The sequence below is a fragment of the Plodia interpunctella genome, chromosome 2, assembly GCF_027563975.2.
Source record: "Plodia interpunctella isolate USDA-ARS_2022_Savannah chromosome 2, ilPloInte3.2, whole genome shotgun sequence".
Classification (NCBI taxonomy): domain Eukaryota; kingdom Metazoa; phylum Arthropoda; class Insecta; order Lepidoptera; family Pyralidae; genus Plodia; species Plodia interpunctella.
Genome location: NC_071295.1, coordinates 9618504 through 9646185, shown reverse-complemented (window position 1 = coordinate 9646185; position 27682 = coordinate 9618504). Strand labels below are relative to the sequence as shown.

Here is a 27682-nt window from a genome sequence, read left to right as displayed (position 1 = left end):
CGATTTTTTTTGGAAGCCAAATTATTGCGGTTAATCTGACTCATATATAATAAGTAGTAATTTTTATCCCGAGATTACGCGGTATCGAAGCTCCGGGGCGCAGCTATTAATTATATATTTGATTAAAAATATTAATAATTGTTTTGTCTGTTTTGAATTAGGCAGTGTACTACGTCGATGAAGATAAATAAAAGTTACACATTTATTTTAAAAAAATCTAAGTACAAAAGTGTTCAAAGATCCATGATTTATTTCAATTAATTTGGCAATAGTTGTAGATTTTTTTCTCAAAACTGACAGATGGGTTTATGAGTCAATTCAAGCACTTGTGTATTCATTGCACGGATGAAGTTTCTTTTATCTCTAATAAGATTCCAATTCGGATGGCTGATGTCTCGAACCCCTCAAGTAATAAACTACTTGTAGTGCTATTTGTGACTGTTTCCATTGCTCCATGTAGAGACGTCACATGATTTTTTAACACGATTGTTCTAGGACGTTTGTAAGATGATATTATATATAATAATAGGATTGCTGTATAAAATAGTCCCCGATTGTGAGAACCAATCGCCAGTCATTCCCCAATTATTGTATAAATATAATGATAAAAGTAATCTACATATTCAAATTCCAACACGACCAAAATTAAAACTAAAATGGCTACTACAAATCAAGTAGACAGGTAATGATATATTTATTGAAACTAATAAAAAATACAGCCGTAACAGTTTTCAATTTCAATCAAAATCAAAACAAAATTATTATTTTAGAGACAAAAATCCGAACGAAAAAAATGTTTTAAGGTAAATCTTATATTTGATGATAGTTGATTGTCTGCAAACCGTACGACAATGGAGACAAGCCCAATTGCGTATACGAAATACGTCGAATTTGTAGAACAAATATAAATGGTTGGGGGTAGATCGGGGGTAGATAATTACATTTTTTGATCTTCGGAAGCTGGGGCAGAGACGTCAGTGTTCTTTGTATTATGTTTTGATAGTGTCAAAGATAACGTACAAATGAATGGCGATGTTTGTGACACACCCGCCGTGAATAGTGAGGTAAATAGTAAATCATATGTGGTGTCTGTATATTATTATTGTATTGGTTTTGTCAGAGTTTGTTATGGGAAAATTCCCTGTATATTGTTCACCGTTGATTTTGATGGAATCAAGCGTTTCATGTAAGGACGGCGTGTGGTTCCGCCCTGGAATAGAACCACTTTATATCCTCCCGTGAATGTCGTCTATAGGACATAAAGCCTTAATAGCTGATACGAAACGATAGCATTCCCAATGAGGTATATGCGGCCGGTTATAAATTTAATGGTTTTTTTTTTACACTTTGGGACAGCACAGCTCCAAATGTAATCGGAAACACGTGAAGATGAGAGAAAGAGACAAAACTCCAAGTGTATCCTTACATATTATAAAGAGAAGTCTGTATGAACGTGATACACTCAAAACTACTCGACGGATGTTCGTACGGTTTCCACCAATAGATAATATGATTCCTGAAGAAGATTTAGATGTATAGTTTATTATGGTTTTACCCGAGCAAAGCCGGAGCGGGTCGCTAGTTTATATATAAATATAACCCTTTTATTTAGCAGTCAGCCTAGCTAGAGTTAAGCCCGTCTCGAACTTCGCTGATCGATTGCTATCCGAACTTCGTGTTTAGTGGTTTTTCCTTACCGAGCAGATCAGGCGGGTATCTGATTAAACTTGGTTCATAAAGATCTGTATATACGACCACATACATTCAAAAATAAATAAATTAAATTCTTTTAATCAAAATGCTCATCTTATTTTAAAGAATCAATTTTAATATTCAATATTCAAAAATTCTTCATTACCTTAACAATTTTTTTAGATTTTTTGTCTGTCTGTCTGTCTGTCTGTCTGTCTGTATGTTTGTTCGTGCATCACGTAATAAACTACTTTATAGAATTTGATGCGGTTTTGACAATTGTATAGCGGAAGGTCTAACTTAAAATCTGGTACAGGTTTCATCGCGATATGTTGCTTAGATACCAAGATATCAATGAGTGGACGCACGAAATAAACGCTGGCGAAGCCGTGGACAATAGCCAGTCATATATAAAATATTGCGGCGAATTGGGGCCCATTCTGAAGTTGTTGAAAAGGATAAAATGGTTCTCAACGTTATTTCAGTTAACGCGTTTCATTATTTATTAATGTGACTACTATTTTTTAATTTGTCTTTAACTAAGGGATTTAGTCGTGTCGCTAAAGAAAACTTTTTAAACAGAATGAATCGGTAACTAAAATAAAACTATTTTTAAACGGAAAAGCAGTGTGCTCGTCTTGTCAACTTGCCCTTGTTGAAAGGGCAAAAAATCCCCACACAAAATTCCGTAGGGAAATCAACGGATAAGTAGTAGAAACTTTATGTATCAATTATGTACTAATATATAATGTAAACTGATTTTATACTCGTTACTTATTATTATCAATATCTCGGATTTTAACGTATCACGATGCTATACCATATTTTTGGTTAATCTATCCTCAATACAATCGAATCTAATTCCACCCTGTAAATTTCGCGTGACGCGCGAGCAAATATTATCTACATACAGAGTGAAAGACTAAAGTTTTTTTGGCTGTCGAGACCAAGCCCACTTAATAGTTTTATTATATGTGTAGATTTTATAGAATTCGGATAAGATTAGATTAGATGAATTTAGATATGAAAAATATAAATAAATAAAAATATATTAGGACAAATCATACAGATTGAGGTAGTGCCCAAAGTAAGTTCGAGACTTGTGTTATGGGATACTAACTCAACGATACTATATTTTATAACAAATACATATATAGATAAACATCCAAGATCCGGGCCAATCAGAAAAATATCATTTTTCATTGGTTCAGAGGCAAGCACTCAGAGCAAGCACCACTGAGCCACCGAGGTCGTCAAAAACTTTATTTTTATAGTAAGAATATAAAATGGTCACATACTATCTAAATCTATTTATTTATACGTAGTGTGAATATTTTGACACCCTTAATAAAGTTCTCAACGCAAGTCTTATAAAATATATATACGTACTGGCAATTTGTTTTTGTTTGCGAGATATTAAACCCTCCTCTATCTGCGGGTGGGGCAAGCCAACTTTTTGGGGTGAATTCGTGATGTACCCATTTTTTGGCACATTTGTTAGACGCCTAACGTGACAGGTAGCGTAACTTTGCGCATTTCATAAAGGCTTGGGGATTGCCTGCCTTATTTCATGACAAAACTAGTGACTAAAGTTCTGACGTGCGTGAAAAAGCTAAAATTTTTCTGCTTTTAAAATTTTATTATACAAAGCATAGTAGTTTTTGGTTAGTAGCTTGGACTAGAAATTTCCATGACTAACTATAATATTTCCCGATCACATTACCTTCATAGTAAATGCCTTATTATGAAAAAAAGTTGTAATATTAAAAACACAGATGTTACCGTATTTATTCCTCACGATTAAAGAAAAGGTAGTTCGTTTTTTATAGTGGAAAAAAATGGCCAGTAATTTCAAAATATCTTCGCTAGGTACTCCGAGAACAAATCTAAGAATGGTTTTAATTTTTTTTTAAATATATTTCGAACACAAGACTTTCGTTATTTTATTATAGAACAGAACCAAAAATAAATTGGTAGAATATTAGCCAGCTCTCGACAAACTCACGTCTTATTAATAGAGTACTCTTATATCACAAGATCAATGTCAATGACAGACCATTATTTTCTTTTGTCCACCCTCCGTAGCCTAAGGGATGAGGGCTAGATCTTAGAAAAAATGTAATCTGCCAAGGGTTAACTTAGTTTTTGTTCTTGAGAGCGTTAGATTATCTCGTTGCGTTGGGAAATTTATAAAAGACTAGCTTAGGCCCGCAGATTTGCCCGCGTGTTTCCAACGGAATTACTTTTTCCGAGATAAAGTAGTCGTAGTATATCTTTTTCCATATGTTTATACGAAACAGAAAAAATAATGAGTTGATTATAATAATGGAAATAAAATATGATTAATATAGTTTGGAATATATATTTTTTAACACATATATTTTAACAAATATTTAAGCTGCTAAATAAACCTTATGTTTGCCAATTTCAAGTCGCATAACTGACAATACACCGGCTCTATGTCGATGTCTACTCTATCGTTATACTAAATTCCATTAAAATGCAATCTAGAAGCCGAGAATGAATTTAATAATTTGAAAACGTATAGCAAAAAGGTTTTTTGCATTATCTTTACTTTAGAATAGCAGAAATTTATCGTGGGATGGAAAAATGTAACTATTTATATTATTAAGTAGGTGATAGCGTCCTACAAGATTACCTACTATAGACTTACCATAGATATGCAAAGGCATAAAGATTTCATGACTAATATTTTAATATAGTTATGTAGAGTCATAAACAATTTTAATTTCACCTAACAATTTCATCTCTACTATCTTAACATAGATATGTAGAGTCGTAAAAATAATAATTAAATCTTACCTAATAGCTTCATCACTTCAGCTTTGCTGATGAGGACATTGAGATGGCCCGTTGCCAACGGCAACGCGAGCCATACAGCCCACGCAATAACAAATCTTCTTGCAGCCATCGCACTCCAAAATCCAGTCATTTCAATTTCACTTTTAAGTACATCTTTACACTATTCCGAGGACAATGTCACTGGTTACGTGGTATCCATGTAGATTTATTTTTAATTTGTATGTGTTTAATAGTTATTTTTTTTTAAATAACAATAATAGTGCCCAAAAAATAGTTTTTATAATATGTATCTGGCTGATTGTAGAAATAAATCTGAAATTAAATTCGAAATTCGAATTCAAATGAATCAACGAAAGTCAGCCCGGAATAATTTACTGAAATGAAAAAATATCTCGTTTCCGTATCGTTTCGGAATCCGTTCAAAAATCGAACGTAGGCACACGCGTCGGGCGCCCGCGGAACCGCGCCGCACTGCCGTTCGGATACACATCCGAGAGCCAACAAGTTACTGACATGCGCCCTAGCACCCAGCGATACATCGACGACTTTATTCAGCACTTTCCCATCTCCTCTAATCAAATACTCAATGTATCGCAAACTTCTTTCAAAACTTACTTCAAAATGTGTTTAAATTTTAAAAGGCTTTCATTCTCAGTTTTAAAGGGAATTAATTGAGTTTGTCTCAAGGGACTGGCGTTTCCGTTTTACATTAGACCCGTTCGAGAGTACTAATGAAATTACTCTTCTATAGAGCGGGTTTTAGACTTAATACGTTGTTGATAATAGAATTATGTTATAGGACCCGTTTGCTGAGATAAAATAATTCAGTTGGTACGCCCCGTTTCTGAACTAAAGTTTGTTAGCACCAATTAATCTCGAATTAATTGAATTATACTTCTTAGTTCTTTCCACATTGAGATATATAGAAAATGTCGATGGGGAAGAATCACTATCATTTTTGGGTGGAAAATAAACTTTATAAAAGTTAATATTCTTTTTTAGCAAAATTATTTATTACTAGCGATCCATCCAGACTTTGCACGGGTAAAGTCATAATTGATTATACACCTAAATCTTCGGGAATCACAACATTATTTAAAAAACGGTCAAAATTTCGTTATTTTAAAGAGCTCACTTCTTTTTTTGATCCTGCTAGTGGAGGAGATCCTATTATTTTTTATCAACATTAATTTAGATTTTTGGACATCCAGAAGTTTATATTTTAATTTTACCCGGATTTGGAATAATTTCTCATATTATTTCCCAAGAAAGTGGTAAAAAAGAAACATTTGGTTCTTTGGGAATAATTTATTCTATAATAGCAAGCATACAGTTTGGACAGCGGGGAGCTACTTTGTTTTATGCTATGTATATCACAGCCGAGAAATACTACAATATTACTTTTTCTATACTATTATTATAAAGAGGTAAGCGTTTGTGAGTTTGTATGTTTAATCTCCAAACTACCGAACCGATTTCAAAAATTCTTTCAGCATTAGAAAGTTACATTATATATTTTATCTCAAAATTCCTACGGCAGCGAAGCCCCGGGCAACATATTTTGAACACATTTATCAACAAGGTAATGTAGACATGAACAATGAACATGTTTGTGGTAAATGTGCAGACAAATGCGGAGGATTTTTTATGATTAGTAATGATGTAATGAACTATCATTATTTACGATGTATCATTATCAAATAAAATATTATACACTAGCCCGCCCGCCTTGCCCGCGGCTTCGCCCGCGTCAATTTTCCGGTATGAACGGTACCTTGTGTCCTTCACGTATGCAAAATTTCAAGAAGATTTATTTAGAAGAGGTAACAAACAAACTTTCGCATTTGTTAGAACACATCGTAGACCGAAGTCCGCTATAAAGTCCCTAAAGCACCAAATTATAAAGTGACCTTCCACGAGAAAAGGTACCAGATGGAGGGAAGTCGCTTAAGACGTACTAGATACTGTATCGTAAGCGAACATCCTCTATAAGAAACCTGTCTTCATGGAACGTCACTCATACACAATACATCGCTCATATTTAGCCGAAAAAGAAAACTAATCCACCAGCGCAACCGAGCGGAAACAACCTGAAAACTTGTAGCTCCCCATATGTAGCTCCCCATATGTAGCTCCCCATACATCAAACAGGTTGCAGTGTAGATTAGTTCCACGAATGCATAAGTAATCTACCTACACCCTGATGGATGATGGCACAAACAGCTGCTTCTGAAACACCTCATTACTGGATCATTTATAATCGTATACAGTACAGGTACATACGAACTTGATTAACGGAATGGAACAAGGATTTTAATTTATTGGTCTAGAGTTAAAAGAAACGCTTCGTACAGACCGCGCGAAAGAGAGATAAAAACAAGTAATTTTGAGAAATTCGCGTTCAAAGGCAATGTTCTATTGTCTTAAAAAGTTTCAATTTGTTATATTATTTGAATGATTTATTATTTATATACAAGACATATTTTTTTCAAATTACTTTGGGCACTGATTTCAATACTCAAATCGATGTTTTTAATTGTGTTTGTACTCAAAACACCTATTTATATCACCGAATTCTATCATTGCTATTCTATAAATTACCCCAATGTAAAATATAATTACCTATATTGTAATAAAAGAAAGAATAAATATCGATTTTGCCAGCTCCTCTCAGTAGAGAGGAGTGTCTAAAGTATTAGACACACCAATGTCTACAGAAAGACATGATATTTCATACACATTAGAGCTGCATCTCGAGACTGCAAGCGCACTCTGGCGGAAAATTCCGGAAACTCACAGACGCGTGGACCGTGCGCGCGGAACTTTCCGCTTTTTTATTTTACGGAATTTCTCCGGAATATACTGCGTCTGGCTCATAGCGCGATTTGCTCAGTAAACCGGCATATCGAAAACTTATAGAAGTTTGTATTCGTACATATTATATATATATAGTTTTCTTGTATGCAGCTCTGTGGGAAAAAGGAACGAAACAAACGAAATGAACTTTGTTAACACAAATGCATTTTGGATCTCATTAATTCATAAAACGATTATAAAAAGAAATTATTTGTATTTTTATTTGTAATGAGTAAACTTACAAACTAATGGGCGGACTTTCATGAAATTTGGCACAGAAATAGATGAAACCTTTTGGAGTGACATCGGCTACATATTTTATTATGGTTTTACCCGAGCGAAGCCGGAACGGATCTCTAGTAAAAATAATAAATACGGAGTTCTTTTTTTGTAGTAAGGGAACTTAGTAAGTGAAAATATTTTAATGCCAGCTCCACTTGTCACCAAACTCGGTGAGGTACCGACTCGAATGCATGAACATTGCCTAGTTTATACGAGTGTTTTAATTTACCGTAATAAAATATTTAGCAATGTATACCGAATCCGCCAAATTTTGCCGAACCGTTCGCGGTTGGAGTCGGTATAATACACAAATACAATGTGTTTCCTCACGATGTTTCCCTTCACGCGGAAGTAAGAAAAAATTTTCTCGTTGTACATAGAATAAATCGTGAATCTCATACATAAAATAATTCATAAGTTCACATAGGTATATTGCAATATCTGAACAAGAGAAAAATAATTGTTCCCATACGCACAGATTGCGTTAAAAAAAGAAAAAAAAACATACAATAAACGCGACCAGCCAGCAATATAGAACTGCAACGTTCGAACAATATTGCGAATTTTTTTCATGTGTTTTTGCTGCGAAACAAGCCTGTGATATCTGTGATTTTAACGTGTCCACTAATGTAGTTAACTAGGTTTAACCTGCGACTCCGCCTACGTGATTTTCCTACAGGAGAAGTTATTTTAAGGGAAAAATGGTACTTTATGTCCTTATAGTTGTGTTATATTTGTGTCAGTGTTAAGATGTATAATAAATTATTCTTCATAGTCGTATTCCTCATGGCTGAGGATCGTGGTCATTACGTGGAATGAAACACACACAACAACTTTCTTGGCATTCTCCATTTCACACACAAGTTAATAAGAATCAACCAGTGTGTAGGTTTCCTCACGATGTTTTCCTTCACCGGAAGCAAGTGGTGGTCGATGAAAACTACTATAATATGAGTCAGATTTATACAAACTCATGTGGCACGAGTAGGATTCGAACCTGGGACCTTTTGATCCACAGACGGCCGTCTTAACCATTACACCACCACCGCTTCACTAATAAATTATATAGGTACCTAAACCTTTCTCAGGAATCACATTATCTATTGCTGACAACCGCATGAAGTTTTTGTTTATCGCGAACAGACAGATAGCGGCAGATGACGTTGTTTTGTAATATGTATGGATAAACCCAGCATGGCAACACTTGTACCCGCAGTCCTCACACAATATATTCGGATCCGATATCCGGCATCCGGCGCGCATCCGTTACAAGAACCGAGTATCCAAGATTATCATAAAACAAGCTGCTAACCTGAAGATTGTTTACCAAGCTCGTCTTATAAAGATGTTGGTATTTTTCATCGTTCTCTTAGTTTTCTTGTAATATAGCTGCTGTACAATATTATCTACGGGACAAAGTGAGTGAAAAACCTGAAAGTGGGAGCGAGAAAGCATACGTAACACAATGCAACTCTAATAAAATGTATTATTTATGTTACCTTCCCACAGTCAATATGCCATGTATTTGTAAGTTTTATAAAGTTCAGTACACGGACACTACGGAGATATCTCTCTCTGACGTGTTCTCGGTTGCATCTGCGGCTGGAATTGGCTTGGCAGCGATTTTACGACTGGCGTCTTTCTCTTTGACAACGTAACGAATTGACAATGGCAAATTGACTAAATTGTATTTGCTTACGACCTCGTGAAAAGCGTTTCACCGCGTCGCGAAGCTTTCAGTTGCTCACCTAGGACTAGTAAGAAGTTTCTTGAGTAAAGTCTGTCGATGTTTGTTTTTAAGATAATGTGTTGTTTTTCCAAGGAAGCCAATCTTCGCTCGCACTATTAAGTATAGAGCTGAAACTTCGTTTATTTGTTTAGTATAAAATTGTCTAATCTTCTAAACTACTACTGAGCGGAATTATTATTTTTTAACATCTGAAAATATGAAAACAATAATTTTCTACTTTAAAAACCATATGATTTGTATCAGATAGATGTTTGTATCATTACAATATATCTTGCGTGATAGAGAATATATCACTTATACACGCAAGAATTACTCAATGAAATTTGATGAAATTTGGTACACATTTAGTATAAAAACTGCAATAACGCCAAAAGTAATTTTTATCAAGAAATATTCTCAAGAAATAGGTCAGCTACTTAATAAAAGTTTGTTACAAATATTTAATTTTCAAAAATTCTTATCTATATATATATACTTATACCTATAACTTTTCCGTTACTGACTGACTGACAGACAACGCACAGCCGAAACTTCTGGGCGTAGAAAGCTGAAATTTGGTGTGTAGGTTCCTAAGACAGTGTAGGGGAGCACTAAGATGGGATTTCCTGAAATTCCCACGGGAAACGGATTTTTACTCACATACGAAGTTATGGGCAAAAGCTAGTATAATATATGCCACTGATGTCTATCGGGAAATCCTGTAGTGACAAATATAGGTAGGATGGATAAATAGCATGGTGTGCGGTAGGGTAGAAATAGGATACATATTCTGTGGTTCCGGCCGTCACAAACACGAGGTTTGCCCCTAATTTAGATTGCATTTTGCGGTATTCCTGCGCCTAACGGAATGTCCGATGTTGGTTACCTGTAGTTAATTATATAAACTGAAAAGTAGAAATTGATATTTTTATTCTGTGTAAAGTGGATTTCACGGGAGAGTATTTATAGGAAATTATAGCTGAACAAGTTACAACGATTCCCGTTATAACTTAATGATTGTCACTTTGTTGTATATCTGTTTATCGTTGATAAATTAAAATTAATTTATGAACGACTGCCAAAAATAATAAATAAATGCCATTCGATTAAATAATTGATAGACGATTAGTTCTTAGACTTAGTTCTAGTTTTCAATAATATAGAATAGACGGCTTTTGTCAACTGTTAAACAATCTCATATGACGCTCATTTTTGCTTTCTGCTATACGGAAGTTAGCGAAGTAGGAAATATAGGTTTTTATATAAACCTATAAACCTATAATCTTGTTGACTCAGATTCACGTACAGTTTTGAGACGCGATTAACAAAGATAGAAGCTTATCCCACAGTTGTATTTGTAGGAGTTTTTGTAACAAACTTGTTTTAAGTAATATGCTGAACTGTACATAATCGAGGTCCTACGCAAACAAAATCTAAATATCAATCCAAACGCATTATCTCATATTGCGGAGAAGCCTGCAAATATTAGGGAAGCCTTAAATCTCCGGACCCGGATAGATTTCCGAACAAGCCGTGACCAGAAATGGGATTACGCCCAGTTTCTTGCCAAAAAGTCGATCGCAAATCCAAGTTGGGTTTGCGCCCGACTTTTTGGGAAGAAACTAGGTGTAAGTAAACCCATCTCTGGCCATGACGAATATTTGATAATCGATACTATTATCTATGTCTATACATTGAATAAAATATCAAGTTTTGATATCGAGGAAAATCTGATATTTAGGAAAATGAAACTGGTGTGATTTTCAAATATTCGTCACTGTCAGAACATTGAATTTATTATGAAATTTTGACCTGATGTATAGAAAAATGTTGGAACTGAAGGATACAGAGTGTGCAATATAAGTCCATAGATTTAAGCGTCAAGGATGCGATTTAGTCACCATGTAACATTTTAATATGGATGGACCAGTTGTATGGTTATATACCAAGTATTAAGTGGATTCAATGTGGAATGGAGGATTTTAACAACTGTCAATTTAACGGAAATTACTGGTATTGGATAATACCAGGACCAATAGCTAGTTAAATAACACATTAAACAAAAATACCGTATGACATACATATCACGCCTGTTTCCAATGGGGTAGCCAGAGACAGATTTCCACTTGTAAAACAATTTTCTTTAAAAACCTTTTTTTACACATATAATAAGACATCAAGCAAGATACAGGAATCTCAAACTAAAGTAAGGCACGCATTGTTTAGCTTAACCGGTAGCCGCTCAATGGGAGGCAGACTAAGACAAAGTTGGCAAAAGTTCGCGAACTTCGCTTAATCTGGAGACGTCAACCGCCATAGTTCAGACTTGTATCGGAACCATAGATGAGTTTAAGCCCACTATTTTCCCAGGTTATACTCAAAAAGTCTGACACAAACACATCTTGGGTTGGGTTTTTGTCGGCCTTTTTCGGAAGAAATCCGGAAAATACTGGACGGAGGCCCAGCTCTAAATTTGGAACGCGAATCTAGATTGTACCTGAGCTGAAAGTGTCTGTATAATACGATAAAATTTGTAATTATAAAGACAACAAGATTTTAATCTGCACAGAATTGCAAATTGGCATCTAGTATATGTATGTATATATTACAAAAAAGTCTCTGCCGATTGACGCTCACTAAAAATCAAGTACTTGCTTCGTAGTTCATGAAATTGTACAGTAACAAAAAAAATGTTTTAATTTTCAGTATGGAAAACAAACAAGACATTATACGTGGAAAAAATCTATGAACTAGCATTGTGCTTAGTTAAAATTTTGTTAACATTTTTTAAAAACCGTACGCCGAAAAGGGATACCTACTTTATACTATATAAACGGCCAAGAACTCTTTGCACCATGAAATTCGCAAACTTTAAACAAGCTCACATGTATGTAACTATTATTTGCCTTTTCGTACGTTTATTTCCTGAATTCCGCCACATAAGGGTAGTTTTCCACCGAGTTGGACTCGAAGAGTGTGTAATAACAAAGCAAGACTTGACACATTTACTGTGTTTAGCTCGTCGTTATAAAGTCGTAAACCTAGAAAGTACTAATGCCTTGGGTGTTATATTTTATGGCTCATATTACGAGTGACGGCGGATTATGGCTGAGTGGAAAGGAGTTTGTAACTTTATTATATTAATTTTATTCGGTCGTAGCTTTATAGGAAATGGTGTTAAGATATGGTTTATATTTTTATATCGATATAAATAGAGTGATATCATAAGTTTGAAACATGTATTTATGTCTGACTATACTAACATAGGAACTCCTAATTAGATTTATTGTTGTCGATACATAGATACTCATACAAAATGTCATAGCACTTAAATATTGAGAAGAAATAAAATAAATTATTTTATTACTTTTAAACAATTACAATTGAATCAGAGTCCGAAGAAAGGAAGCAATACGATAATGCTTTCCTTTCATGGCTGCCATCTTCGAAAATAGAAATAAAGAGAATGTATCACTATTTTCTTCTTACCTATATATTTTAAATTGGTATTAGTTTAATTTTGCTATACATTAAAGCCTTCGAAATGTGCTATATTCTATCACTCACCACACTTTCGGCATTAAGTTTATACCTCAATATGATATAAATATTTTAAATTGTTTTCAGTTCCAATATATAACCTTCAAAATTCCTTTCAATAACTCACACCTTTTCTTTGTATACACCTGTAAAAAATCAGTTCCAGAATATAGCTTTCGCAATTCGCTATCGTTTATTATCTTAGACCACACCTCTCTGTGTACATGTACCTATATACCTATTTTAAATTATTTTCAGTTCCACTATTATAGCCTTCGAAATTCGCTATTATTGATCATTTAGACCACACATCCAGCATTGAATCAAACGGTTGACAGTCATGCGAGTGGCTAGCATGTCCTCCGAACATAAACCAAACCTGGTTCGTTCGCGACCACATTTTATATTATCGGGCCTGCGTTGCCTACCTTACACTGATAAAACTTGAATGTTTCAGCTTGAAATATTTTAAGCGAAATTTCGCTTGCGCTAATTTTGTTGAAGTAAAAGGTTGCTTTGGTTTTAAAAATCTCTAATAATTTTATAGCATTTTTGAAATTCTAATTAGAAATAATTTAATATATAAATAGATTCAAGATTTATATATTTTTGAAAATGTATTTTTGCTGTTAATTTTTTCGTGGCCTGTGGTTCCGCCCTAGAATTGGACCACCCCATATCCTCCTGTGGATGGTCTATGCGGCGACTAAGAGACTTTGGCAGCTGATAAGCAACAACCGCATTCCCAAAGAGGGTAAACGTCTGGAAGGCAGTCAGTCATAAAATCGGAGTCGTATAGAAGCTACCGCATACATCAGATACAGAAAGTAGTCAGTAAAGGTTTTCTTTGGTTTCCTTCACCGGGAATAAAAGGTGGCGTATAAAAACGACTAACGTGAGTTAGATTGGTATGAAACTCATGCGGAACGAATCGCATTCGAAACAGGGATTTTCCAGATAGACCATCGTCAAACACCGCTTAAATAAACGCAGGAATAATTTGTAACATTTAAAATATCCGCTAATGTGACGAAAACATCCAAAAGCGTTATACTATCCACTTGACGGCAACTCCGACCATTTACCGAGTTCAACCGACCTCACCTGCGACGTAAACTTCGGCAATCTAAGAAGTTTTCCACTCGGGCGAGCCAAAACTAAAATAATTGTAAAGGAACGCACCACTGCGCTTCCACTGTGGCGATATTCACAGGAAACGATTTCCGAGAATTGAAACCTTTGCGAAAAATACTTACCTATTTATTCTCGGAGAAACGAAAATTTTTTTATCGAGTTCTAAAAATTGTTTGTGAATAAAACTCTATACTTATATTGATCTCGAAACTAAGGATATGTGTACAAGATAAAGTAGGAGAGCAGAGTCTAGATTCGACGCTTAGCGGCTCAGGAAGTAACCAAGACATCATCGCTCAGATGACAGTGAGATATTCATACTAATTTATAAACGTGAAGAGAGTTCGTATGTTTAAATATGATAATCTCTAGAACTGATGGACATATGCGGAAAATTTTGTATGCGATGGCTAGTTTCATGAGAAAGTTTATTTGATATTAATAATAATAATAATTGTATTCTAATTTCATAGATAATTCGTATTGTGTTTGGTATGTACTAATATTTTCATATTTGGACACTGTATGACGAAACATATGAAATGAATAAATTGAATTCTAAATATGAAAATTAAAGAAAAAAACATAAATTAAAAAAAACAATCACAAATGTTAAACGAAATGAATGCACTTCACAAATTAGCGTTACAATATGTGTACTGGCATGTTGATTTTTTTTGTACTGTCAGCCATCTGGTGTAACAGAGGGACTGTAGGTGGAATTTTAAAATGTACAAAGAGAAAGGGGACTAAGTGGCTGGAATAGAGAGCATCTACCCTTTGTTATGTGCAAAACGGTTCACCCATAGAGTTTGTGTAGCTTTCTTTGTCTATAATAGAGGGGGCGATTATCAATCAGAATGGAGTATAATGTAACAAAATTGTAAATTATTTTCTAATACAAGAAAAGAATATGCGGTTTCTATCGCGTGGGATTTTCAAAATTCGGATCACATATGAATTTAAAAAAAAATAAGGTTATTTTTCACATTGACCCCGGGATTCGCGGAGGCTAAAACTTTTAAATCCAAAAATTATATTAAATCTAAAAGTAATATAATCCAAACTCCTTTATCGCGTCTTTGTGTGTGTCTGTCTGTTTACGTTAAACTTAAAAACTACTCCACGTATTACCATGAGGATTTCAACAATATATAGTGTCATTTCTGAAGGTTTAGGTGTGTAATTTAATTATGAATATACCGGAGCGAAGCCGGGATGAGTACTAAATAAATAAGTGGCGCGTGCTTTACAGTTATAGTCACACTAAGGGCCCACCCCTGTCGGTAATTGGAAAGTGCGAGAATTGGCCCGTGAGACAAGATACTGTCCTTTAGCTTTGAAGTTACGTTTCGCATATTTCTGTTATTTTCCTAGACAAAATATTAATAGTTTCACTGCTTTTTATCCGACTGCAAAGGAAGGGTATTGTTTTTCGCGGGTATCTTGTATGTACGTAATATTATTTATTACCACTTTATCTCCAAAACCGTTGAATGGATTTAGATAAATGTGGTTATTTTATCGTTACATTCATCTTAGCTGCCCGAGTGTTCTTAGATAGATGAATTTATTAGAATTTTTTTTCGAATACTACCCATACATAAGGGTATCAAATTAAAGGCCAAGGATTCTTAAGCAGACGGGTTTTTATTTCTTTTATTTTTTGTTTGTTTGTACCTATTTCGTTGCGATGAGAAATTTTTTTAGATGGGGAAGAAAGGTTTTATATTATTCCGCGTAAGTTCACAAAATAATGTGTAAATCTAAAGAAAAACTTAGATAAAAATGTAAGAAAGTTCCTAAAAATATAATGGTTTAGAAGTTATTACAAAAACGAGCATCAATATATTTATTTTGTGTTGCCAGTTCTTCATAGTCTCTGCAAAGAAAAGAGTGAAGATATCAAACGTAATTATACGATATTTAAAAAGAATTCAATATAATTTCCCAGAATAAGTTCCGTAATACACGATAAAAGTTATTTCCTGTCGCAACCAGCAAAAAGTTACATACAGAAACGCTTGAATGTAATATTTCTCATTACCTTCGTAAGATATGGTAAATATTTCCTGTTCGTGTTGCCACAAGTGGACAAAAATGATTAAAACCCACGATTAGAGTAAACCAGTCATGCTATGAATGTCATTATTAGTTTTGAGGTTAGTAGACACTTTCTTAACGTTTGTTTGTTGTAATAACTTTATTGCACGAAAACAAGTACATTAATCAAAATTAATACAAGAAAGATACATTGTACAACGGCGGACTTATCCCATGTAGGGATCTCTTACAGTCAACCGGCGATAGGTTGAGAGGACGTGTATACAGTAGCAGGCTCGTCAGAAGTAATAACGCACAACATGAACAGAGAAGACTATAAATTGTAAGAAAATAAATAAATATACTTAGGAAAAGTAAAATCTAAATAAATAAATACATAAATATAAATAACAATAACAAAAAATACATAAAATAGATATGAATACATATTAGAAATAATATACAATTATAAATACATATTAATACTTACATACAAATATAAATACATAATATAATAGCCTAAATGTTAGACGTGACAAGAGAGGACTTAAGAAGTCTTTCAGGATGTTTAAGTAATCGTTATTACAAACATTTAAATTGTGTTGCCGATAGGGGATTTTATTTTTACGCCGTGATTTTGAATAAAATTGTATAAAGTGCAGGTAAAAAAAAACCAACTTCGGAGAAACCTGAATTAAAAATTTAATACAATTTAAATACCAATAAATGAGATAGAATGAGTTGTGAATTGAGTTCCTACCTTATAATAGGACCTTTTCACATTATCCTGTGGATCCCATATAAGGTAACTCAACATAAAGCCATGATAGTTGATTTCCTCATAATAATTGTCGTAACAAAATCTCATGTACCTAAATAAAAATATTTTCTAAGTTTGCTTTGAATGTGGATACACATTCAAAGCAAACTTAGAAAATACACCTGTTTTGCTCACAAGCGTTTGCATCAGGAAGCCAGACAGACTGACGTTAGAATACCAACAAGAGGTCTCATAGAGAAAATAAAGCGACAAATTTGAAAAGTGCACTCCGTCTACACTCCACGGGAAATGATTTCCACTTTTAAAGTTTCCCGGCCATGCGTTCAGTTCATCGGTGCAGAAAAGTGAAACTATTCTGTATAATATCCTCGTGCTATGCTGCGCTTTGGTCCAAGTGAAAGAGATAGCGTGTATAGACAGACATACACACTGAACGGATATTCCGAATAAAACTGTACAGTTTTTCAAATTATCTGTTCGGATTTTTCCCTTATATGTACTTTGAACCCTTGCTTCTTATCAAGTTTAATGATTTTTGGTCAACGACGGAAACGGTTTGGAAAACTATTTAAAAATATGTTGCAATATACAATGTTAGAGAAAATAGCTATAAAATATTACGTTTATTCCGAAATATCTTCACCAGGTAAATCCTTTTACCACTTAAATGAAAGAAAGCAAAACTTCGAAATAATTTGTTGAAATTGTTGAGTTGGCAATACCAACTTGCACCACACAGAAATGATACAAGAATGTTTAAGGTTCGAGCAAATATTCCATCGGATATGTTGTTTGATCGGCGAGACATGTTTGCCGACAAATATGGGGTACGGTTTTTGCTGTCACAGACCTTTAGATGGCATATTTTTATGTTCATATATCCTGTCCGGTTACTTACTTCAAGTCGAAGTGTTTCATTAAATGTGTGATATGTCAAAGAAATTAGGTCTATGCAGACACTTTTTCACGTCAAATTAATATTATATACCACGGGACAAAAAAAAAAACAACAAATTCTTTTTTTTTCTGTTCTGTTCTTTCTGTGTATTATAAAACACTTATATTTTTCTCAAAAACTCGAGTTGCCGGTATATATTATGGGATGCAATATTTGCTTGCCATTAGGAAACTTGTATGCTCGTATGTCGCTATACTATAAAAACTATCCTGTAATATAGATACGAGATACTATAGATTACCAGAGATCATGTTTGATGAGTGATGAGTAATAAAAACAAAATAGGCTAGCGACCCCAATTATAATAAAATAAATTCTCCTTCTTAACCATGTTTTATTTATCAGAGCCAAAACTCTGCAATGTATGTCATTAGAAACTGTAAAAACGTAGGCATTCCGCCAGAGAAGGCTTACATCCGCAGCCCCTTGACCCACATGGCATTGCGGCTGGCAGCGGTTTGAACCGGCTCAAAGCGGTTCAAACTAGTAAATCTGATACTACTTTTATTTGTTTAAAAAGTAAGTACTCATATCCTTACAATATAACATTGATATTGTTATTACGTTACTACTTCTGGATAATTTACAAAAAATAGTTTAAATTATATGCAAAGTAGATAGATATAACATGAATCAGATAGGTAAAAACTCATGTGGCACGAGTAGGATTCGAACCTGAGATCTTTCGATCACACTGATTGACGATTTAGTTCACTCGCGAGTAAGCGACTAATTGCCACTAGAAAGCATTAAGGTAAAGGCACCCAATTACGAGGGGTTCCAAAACTGGCACCATATTCCGATGTATTTAGAAAAGCAGTGTTTTTAAGTAATTTACAAGTTATTTTTGTCGGCAAAATATGTTATATGGTAAATAATTTATTTTATCATGTTTATATGAGCAAAGGATTGTTTTAGTGTGTGTACAATTCAAAATAAACGATCTGTTAGACGCTAGCAGCTAACTCGGAAGCTCGCTCCTACATTTCGGACCTAATTCACGTGAGTTATACGATTTTTTAAATAGTGTTTTTTACGTGAGTTTTATACTAATGAGTATTTGTTTAATTTGAAACATGTAAAGGGTTATGTTTTTTATCGAATACCCTTAACATTGGAGTATTTTCTTCTGAAGTTGAGGAGAAAATAATATTATAAAATATCGCGGCATTAGGTTCCAAATATTTAAATTGGTTCCTAAATGCCGATGTATACCACGGAAATGCAATTTCATATAGGTTAATTTTTTTACAAAAACTTAATGAATTATTATGATTAGGAATTTAGTGTTTTAGTACTGATCACTTGAATAACCAATACACGTAAAAATGTAATTCCGAGGTATATTTTAGAGTCGCATTTATTAGTTATATTAGGTCAAACAATATCCATTGACGACCTCGGTGGCGCAGTGGTAAAGTTCTTGCCACTGAACCGAGAGGTCCCGGGTTCGATCCCCGGTCGGGCCATGATGGAAAATGATCTTTTTCTGATTGGCCCGGGTCTTGGATGTTTATCTATATATGTATATGTTATAAAATATAGTATCGTTGAGTTAGTATCCCATAATACAAGTCTCGAACTTACTTTGGGGCTAGCTCAATCTGTGTGATTTGTCCTAATATATCCATTCATGTACTTTATTGATTTAATGTATGGAAAAATAAAGTCGAAAAAATTTAGTTATTGATATGTTCTGATTAAACCTGGCTATGTTTTCTATATGTTTCGAAAGATATAGCAATTTAGGTTTAATTTACTTACAGTATATTGACAAATATGTTATTTTTTATCACTCGGAATAAAAAACTTGTTTGAGAGTTAGAAAACGCAATTCCGATGTATTTAAGACGGAAAAAGGTTATATGAATACCTAATTCTGTGGTATTCATACAGCAAAATACAGGGTGTTCATTTTCTCATGCAGTTTGTAAAGCACTTATTATATAGTTTCAGTTATTAAGTATAATAGCTTTGAAACATTTAAAATACCTAAGTTTGATTATTCGATATACTCAGACTTACTAACGCACAATTACAATCACTTACAATTTACTGTTTTGTTCTAGAATAATGAACCCAAGAAAAAAATACACAAAAGAAGACGTTCAAAATGCTATCATGGCAATTAATAATGGCAGTAGCGTTTATAAAGTTTCTCGACAATATAATATTCCAGAAACTACATTGAGAGATAAACGTGATAAAAAATATTGAGGTGACGTTGCCGGCAGAAAAACGATACTCTCCAAATCTGAAGAAATAAATATTGTTTACTGGTCTTTAGGGGATTATATGATTAGCCATTTTTGATTATGTTCCTATTACCTATTTCTAAATCATAGCAACTGTTATGTTACCTATATTTTTGCTTGCTTTTGATTGCTGTTGTTTTGATCTCATAATTTATAAGAAATAGTTAACATTTTTGAACTATTTTCATTTATACGTATGTTGTATAATTTTTAGGTCATAATATTTTTGATTTTACTTATACGAAATTATAAGTATCCCGTCCAAAATATAGTTTAAATAATTATGTTTTGCGTTGTTTTCAGTATAATCTGTTTTTAGTTTTAGATTTTTAATTTTCATATTGTTCATTACTAGAAAGTAAATGTATAACTAAATAAAACAAAAAATATACATTTGTAAATAAAGTACATACTGCGATGCCGTTTTAATAATCATATAACAAAGAGAATAAGACTGATTTAAAATCCAAAGACAATTAATACACTTGATTTTTGAACATCATGTATCATCACCCCCACCTCCATTCCCTTATATTTTGTACACTCGGATTTAGGATCAATATAAGTCGGAATTAAGATTTTTAAATCGGAATAAGGGTCCTCGGACTCATTTACGTTTTTATATAATTTTACATTTATACAATTTGTTTTTTGTCAAACTTTAAGTATATTTTAAAACTAAGATAAATGTCACTGCTGATAAAAGTGGCCAATTCTACAAAAAGGTACATTAAATACTTAAATTGCGACGATCATCTAACTTTGGACGAAAATACCTCGGAATTAGGTGCCTTTACCTTATATAAGACATGTCTTTCAAAATTTTTTTTACCTGTTTTAAGAATATGTTGAAAAAATAAATTTCCTGCGACATAAAAATCGGATTTAAATTATTAGCTAAAATATATTCACCTGTACAAATTGCGTGTTTTCAATACTTTTTTACCGGATCATAATGATTCTCCTAATAACATCTTATGAACCATTTACCCGCTCAATACTCTGAATAACCTCCGCCAAACTTAATATTTCCGTGAGAATATTATACTCTAGGAGCCAATTTGGTAACTTTGACCCTCGACTCACGAGTTTTTCCGACTTCCAGCGGTTCGCTGTAACAAGCGGACGCACAAATTGGCTATATTTCAGATGAATTCTCAAATTGCGGTGATAACGAATGTGATAGCAAGTTTTTGAGATCATGGCAAGTTATATACTTTACTTGATTTTACTGCTATTCATTCTAACATCATGAATTGAGTCTGTTTGCTTTGCTTTCATTCATTATTTTACACTCAAGTACATATGCTATAGATAAGTGTTCAAACATAGGCTCTTTATCCTCAATCGCTTTGTACGACACCCACGGGAAAAAATGGTCGACCTTAAGCAATCGGGAATACATGACAATGAGAGAGGGCTGAGGAGTTGCGCTTGAATAGTGACCAGAAAAAGACCTCATTTCCTTCCTGACCGTCCAAGGTCGTTGATAATTGTAATCGCCTTAAAACCACATAGGGCCCGGCCCCATTGCTCCGTCATCCTCCGTCGCATTGACGTCCTAACGCTTGTGCCATGAGACCCCGAAATCATTGAAGAATAATGCAGAAATTGTATAATCACAGAAATGTGTCTACAGAATCAAACCTATGGAAAAATCGGAGCGGCCGGTACCGCGCTAGGTCTACCGTCCTTCAGAACACCGCGTCACCCCTTCCTAACAGGTATAGGGGATTCAATCCCAGTGGACCACATGCAATTCATAACCAATCAATGTATTGCAGACAACCTTTTTGATGCATCGCTATTACTTTAATGTGATTTGGATGTGTCCGGGTGATTTCTTGGTATTATTATCACGTAATATAAAATAGAAAATATTTTTTTTTATTTCAAGTAACCAATGACACATAAAATAATTCGTTAGTAAAAAAGGTGTTTGTAAAAAAAGAACAATACAAGACATGATATTATTATGTCGTAAACTTAATTAAGGCATGATTTTAATGGCGTTCGTTATACAAATTAAACAAACTTTGATAAGTATACATTACCAGTATGAAAGTTGAACCTTTATTCAATAATATAGAAAAATAAATCTCATTAGATATTAGTTAATAGATGAGAGTATTGATAAATTGTGTAGTTATATTTACTGTGATATTTCAAAAATGTACTAAAACAGGTTTAATTTTAAGAAAGTAGGTAAAATCATAAATATAATATTACGACCATCCATGCGGAGGTAATGCAGAGATAACATCGATTTTCCATTGCAATTCAACTGAAGTTTTGATGAATTTTTAACGATTGAACGCTGGCTAGTTACATGTACTGGCTAGTTACATGTGGTGAATAAAGTTTATTATCTATATATCTATGTTATCTATCATGTATAAAGGATTTATCGAAAAATATGAAAGTATCAATGACACGTGATTGACTAGAATTAAAAAGAACTCATGTTTTTTTTAAATTTATAACTATATACATAGTTATAACTATATACAATCTATATACATATATAGCCGGAACTGCTGGGCGTAGAAAAGTTGATGTGTAGGTCCTTAGACAGTGTAGGGGAGCACTATGAAGGGATTTCCTGAAATTCCCACGGGAAACGGGTTTTTATTCACATACGAAGTTGTGGGCAAAAGCTAGTGTAATAGATATATATTTATAATGAATATAAAGCAAAATTAAGAATTTAGGTATATCCTTATAATGAAGTCAACATAATTTCAAGACGCAAACCCATCCAAATAAAAAAGCTTCCATCGCCTCTCGGAAGTGATTATAAAGGGGCAGTTACAACTCGGCAAAGTTAAATAAAGACAGATGAGTTTTAAATTGGATCACTGAAACGAGTTCGCAGTAACTTGCTCTTGTTAATTATTGATATTGTTTACGAAAAGGAATACACCCTTGGAAATTTGCATTATGATTATAAAAAGTTTCGTGTAAATCTATACTATTATTATAAAGAGGTGAGCGTTAGTGAATTAGAAAATTCTTTCACTTTTAGAAAGGTACATTAGCCAAGATTGCTATAGGCTATATTTTATCTCAAAATTCTCACGGGAGCGAAGCCCCGGGCAGCATATAGTGTTATTATAATTTAGGACATAACAATTCGCTAAACCACTGTCCGCGAGAATTTACAAATAAAATAGAACAAATACAAAATTAGTTTCTTTATTTATTTCTTTGCTTGTGATTTGTAAATAAAATGGGACTATTTGAAATGTTTGAATTTCATGTATTATTTATGAGTTTTAGTTTTTATTTATTATTAAATTAACCATTTTATATGTAGATAATTAAAAAATAGAAACGCCCTAAAATGAACCAGCCAACGGAACCTTTACGAAGTCAGAGTCACGTCAGTCATCATAACCGGATAAAAGAAAAAAGTTTATAATAAAATTGCTAAGTTTACTTAATAAATAAAAAAGCCATAAGTATACATAATTTATAAATGTAAGCACTTCCTTTGCTTTATATAAATGACTACATAAATGTAAGTACTAAGATTTCGCGCGGCTCGATCGCACTGTTATCCAATTGTTCACTGTTTGAATGAGTTTCTTTCGGCATTTCTTCTCAGTAGTGGTCGTTCCGAAATGCTAGTAGTTTGTAGCTTTGGTAAACAAAAATTTAATTTAGAATATGACGTGAAAAAGTGCCTGTGAAGGCCTAATTTCTGAATAAATGATTTGATTTTGATTTTGATTTTGTTCAACAACAAAGGTTTTCATATATTGTGATAACTTATTATATAAATATTTATATAATATTTAATATATATTAAAACTTGTTATCTATGTTCATAAAAAAAATTTAATTTGATTTGTAACATCAAGAAAATCGATGACTCAAAATTACAACCACACGAATCATCTCAACACGGTTCACAAACCACATCTGTTTGTACCCGAAAATGCTTTCCGTATCTATCTGCAAGTTAAATAACCAACAATAACCGAAAACGGTTATAATAATTAACAGTGGAGCCGGATAGCAAGCCGTCTGAGTCAACACTCCGATTAACAATAAGATATTAAATTGCAAGCCACCCCCAGAACAAACAGGAATCAATCATCTACAGGAAGGGTTAACTCTATTCAAATATATCCGTTTCGGCGACTCGAGCGAAAACTCCTTGAAATTGGGTTTTGGTATTTTGTAATTTATTACGTTTTTGTATTCGCTTTTAGGGTATACATGACAATTTTTTATTTTAGCGATTTTAAAATAAAAAACATTGCACTTATATGTTCGAGTTCGAGGCGTGGCCAAACGTGTTTTTTCAACGATAAAATTATGTTTTTGAACAATGTTCTGTTTAAAACATGGCGCAGCGGACCCGCCTTTATCGTGACATAATTATATTCATAATTATAGAATGCTAAAACTATATTGTGAAGCAAAATCAGTTTCAGAGAACGCAGCTTTAAGTATAATCTTAAGAAATAATAAGACGGGTCTCGTCTCTGAAAAGAGATTATACAAACTTCATAAATTTCCCGACACACATACTTAGTAAACTTTTGCAAAGTGTATATGCACCATAATGTGCACACATTAAGCAGCCTTCAACTATCCTGAAATACTCCAAGGGGTAACTTGCTCAACATTAAGTAATTACGAGTCAAGAAATTCTAGACTTCAAAAACTTAGCACAGGCACTTAGTAAATTTATCTACCTACGATTTAAGGAAAGCTATTAACTACTTCAATAGAAACTTTGGGTTACAGTTAATTGTACAAAATTATTATTATATAAATATAGTCGTGTCGTACACTTATACTACATCGACAAGAACCTCGTTCGATGATGATGATGATGATATACAGTTGCGTATAAATCTAAACACTAAATATATCATTAGTAGCTAATTAGGTAAATCGACGTGTGCTAAATGGAATATTTACCAAATTCATTTGAATGAAGTCGCTATATATATGTCATTCCGCGTCAAGACAAGACACCTATCAGGCAAATGTTGTTTTCGGATGATTTCGCGTTTTATGAATTTTTTTATAAAGTTGCAGATGAATAATAATAATAAAGTGAAATATTTTTATCCAAATCAATAATATTTCAGAATTTCCTTCATTTTAGAACTTCATTGAAATACAATTAATAATCCAGATTTACCCATTTGAATATACAAAGCAATAGAATCGAGCGGTTTCATAAAGCGATTTAATTTCGGTGGTAAGAATAAAAAGCGCAACAAATGCTTGCTGTGTTGAGCCGAGCTCGACCGCTAAGCGATTCGGCCAAAGGATTTCACGGCCGGCGGATTTCAGCGATACGCCTGCGGACACTGACTGAAGAGCTTATTACGTGTTATGAAAACCTATTCAACTTAAGTATCTATAAAGTGTCAATCATTGATGAAATCTATGACTTCATCCTACTGACTCAAGTAGCCTTGGTGGCGACATGTAACTTGAATCTCAACCAAGGGCTTCTACGTGATTTTCCCATAGAAACATTTGATTTTTCCGGAATGGAAAATAACCAACCTTAGATTAGAAATTTCTAGAAGTCGTATTAATGAAATATGATGACATTAATATGACGAAGTGAAGTATATCCAAAACTCCACCCACTGTTTGTCATAGGATTTACAGATACAGTGTCATCTATATCCTTGTGTATTCTTGGCTATGATACTACGAAGCCAAAGGTCAGCGAAAAATACATCTTTGAAGATTCGATTTGCGATTGCGAAATGCGATTGTGACAGCCCACACACAGGAAACCAATACATATTTTTTAAGCTACTCTTCATAACTGAATGACATAACTACCAAAATAGTTAAATCTCAAGTAGCTATTAAAAACTTGTATAAACCACACCAACCATTTTGAATTTGAATTTGGTAAATAACAACTGTTTACACGTAATAGAAACCATGTCGTCGCCTGCGGACAGCGCGGACTGTTCGTCCGAAATTGCGAAACCGCGTGCGGCGAGCGCCCGACGCGTTGCCTCGTGTTGGTGCCAATATTGTTTACACAGATGTATATATGTGCTTCTTGAAGAGATATCACAAAATAGGGTAACTAAAAATATCTCTCGTTTCCGATTCCATTCAGTTCTGTAAGGCCTTCCAAGGTTCTTATTTATATCACAGCCGAATCATCAAAACCAATTTTTTTTATGATTCGCCTGTCATTTTACTACCGGCCGCCAGCCTAACGTCAACACTCTTTGAGAATACTATCAACTGTAACAGCTATTGCCCTTGGTAGTCCTATGTTTTTTTAATGTTTCAGCTGTCCGGATACCTGCCTGACGTCAACCCTCTTAGGGAACGCCCAAATTGTTGTTATTCAGCTGACAAAGTCATGTACGACTTCTACGGGGGATATAGAGTGGTTCTATTAAAAATGGGATTTGATGGCTTAAAATTTTAGCTACAGGTTATTTGTATGCTGATAACGGTTAGAAAAGCCGACTACTTTGACGGCTATTCATCGCAAATTAATCAATAGATAACCATCTGAGTTTTCCTGAGATCTCATAAAAAAAAATCATGCATATCGCAAAGGTCATACGACCTTTGACGGAGAAAATAAACCATTAAGTAATATAGATTAAAGTATGATTGATGCTTGATGGGAAAGCTATTGTAGGCTGACAACAGAATGTCGAAGCTTTCCATCTTTTAATCATTAATACGACATCCACGATATGGAGTGGTCCTATTTTAGGACGGGAAACAAACACCTGTATATATTATATAATATATTTCGTGGTATCACATCTATTTCTTTAACTCTGTGATTAGTATCGAGAAACTCAAATAAGATATTTTGCATTAAGGGTTGGGAGACATCCTTTGAGAATCACTCACTTCGATTCCTATTAGTTTGCCCATCTTTTGTCTCACTCTAACACCTTGTTTTCTACTAACGCCTACAGAAATTTGTTAACAAGCAGTGAGCATAAATTTGTGTGAAACTTATTCTAAAATACATACATATGTACAGTCAACAGCACATCAAGTCACCCTGCGTGAAACTCTATGGCAAGAGTTTGCAATGAATTTTGGTAGGTTGATGTGCTGGTGACTGTACAAGCGGCCTATTTCCCGGCTTCGCTCGGGTTAAACCATGGTAAATTTTATTTATATATTTCTACTACTTGTACAGCGTTACTTCTGACCTAATATTGAGTAAAATATCCTCTTAAACTATCGCTGGTTGACTGGAAGTCCCTTCATGGGATAAGTCCGCCGTTGTACCTTCTTATTATGTTGGTATGTACATTTAACATTTGTTCTTTGTACAATAAAGATAACATAATATAATACCAACAAACATAAATTATTCACTTCTCGATTCAAACCTCACTCAGGAATCACATTATGTATTGGTGAAACAACAATTCGTCAATTAACAAATTCATCATATAATTTTCGAGTTTAGCGCTTCATACAGACAGACAGACGCAACAGGGCGACAGGGGTACTTCTTTTTATTATGTAATGATTATTTTCTATTTTTTTAAATACCTAGGTAAAAACTAACAAACGATAATTTCATCCGAAAGTTGTACAAACCCGCTACA

The 27682-nt window shown here is 33.8% G+C and overlaps 1 protein-coding gene across 1 annotated transcript in view; it reads right to left on the bottom strand.

Moving 5' to 3' along the window:
• The window catches only part of LOC128680707 (tyrosine-protein kinase Drl-like), a 45769-nt gene extending 40794 nt beyond the window's left edge, over window positions 1–4975 (bottom strand). The window contains exon 1 of the mRNA XM_053764037.1: window positions 4516–4975. Within this exon, the coding sequence (XP_053620012.1) occupies window positions 4516–4645 (130 nt within the window). The 5' untranslated portion in view covers window positions 4646–4975. The remainder of the gene's footprint in view (window positions 1–4515) is intronic.
• Between the last annotated feature and the right edge of the window lie 22707 nt (window positions 4976–27682).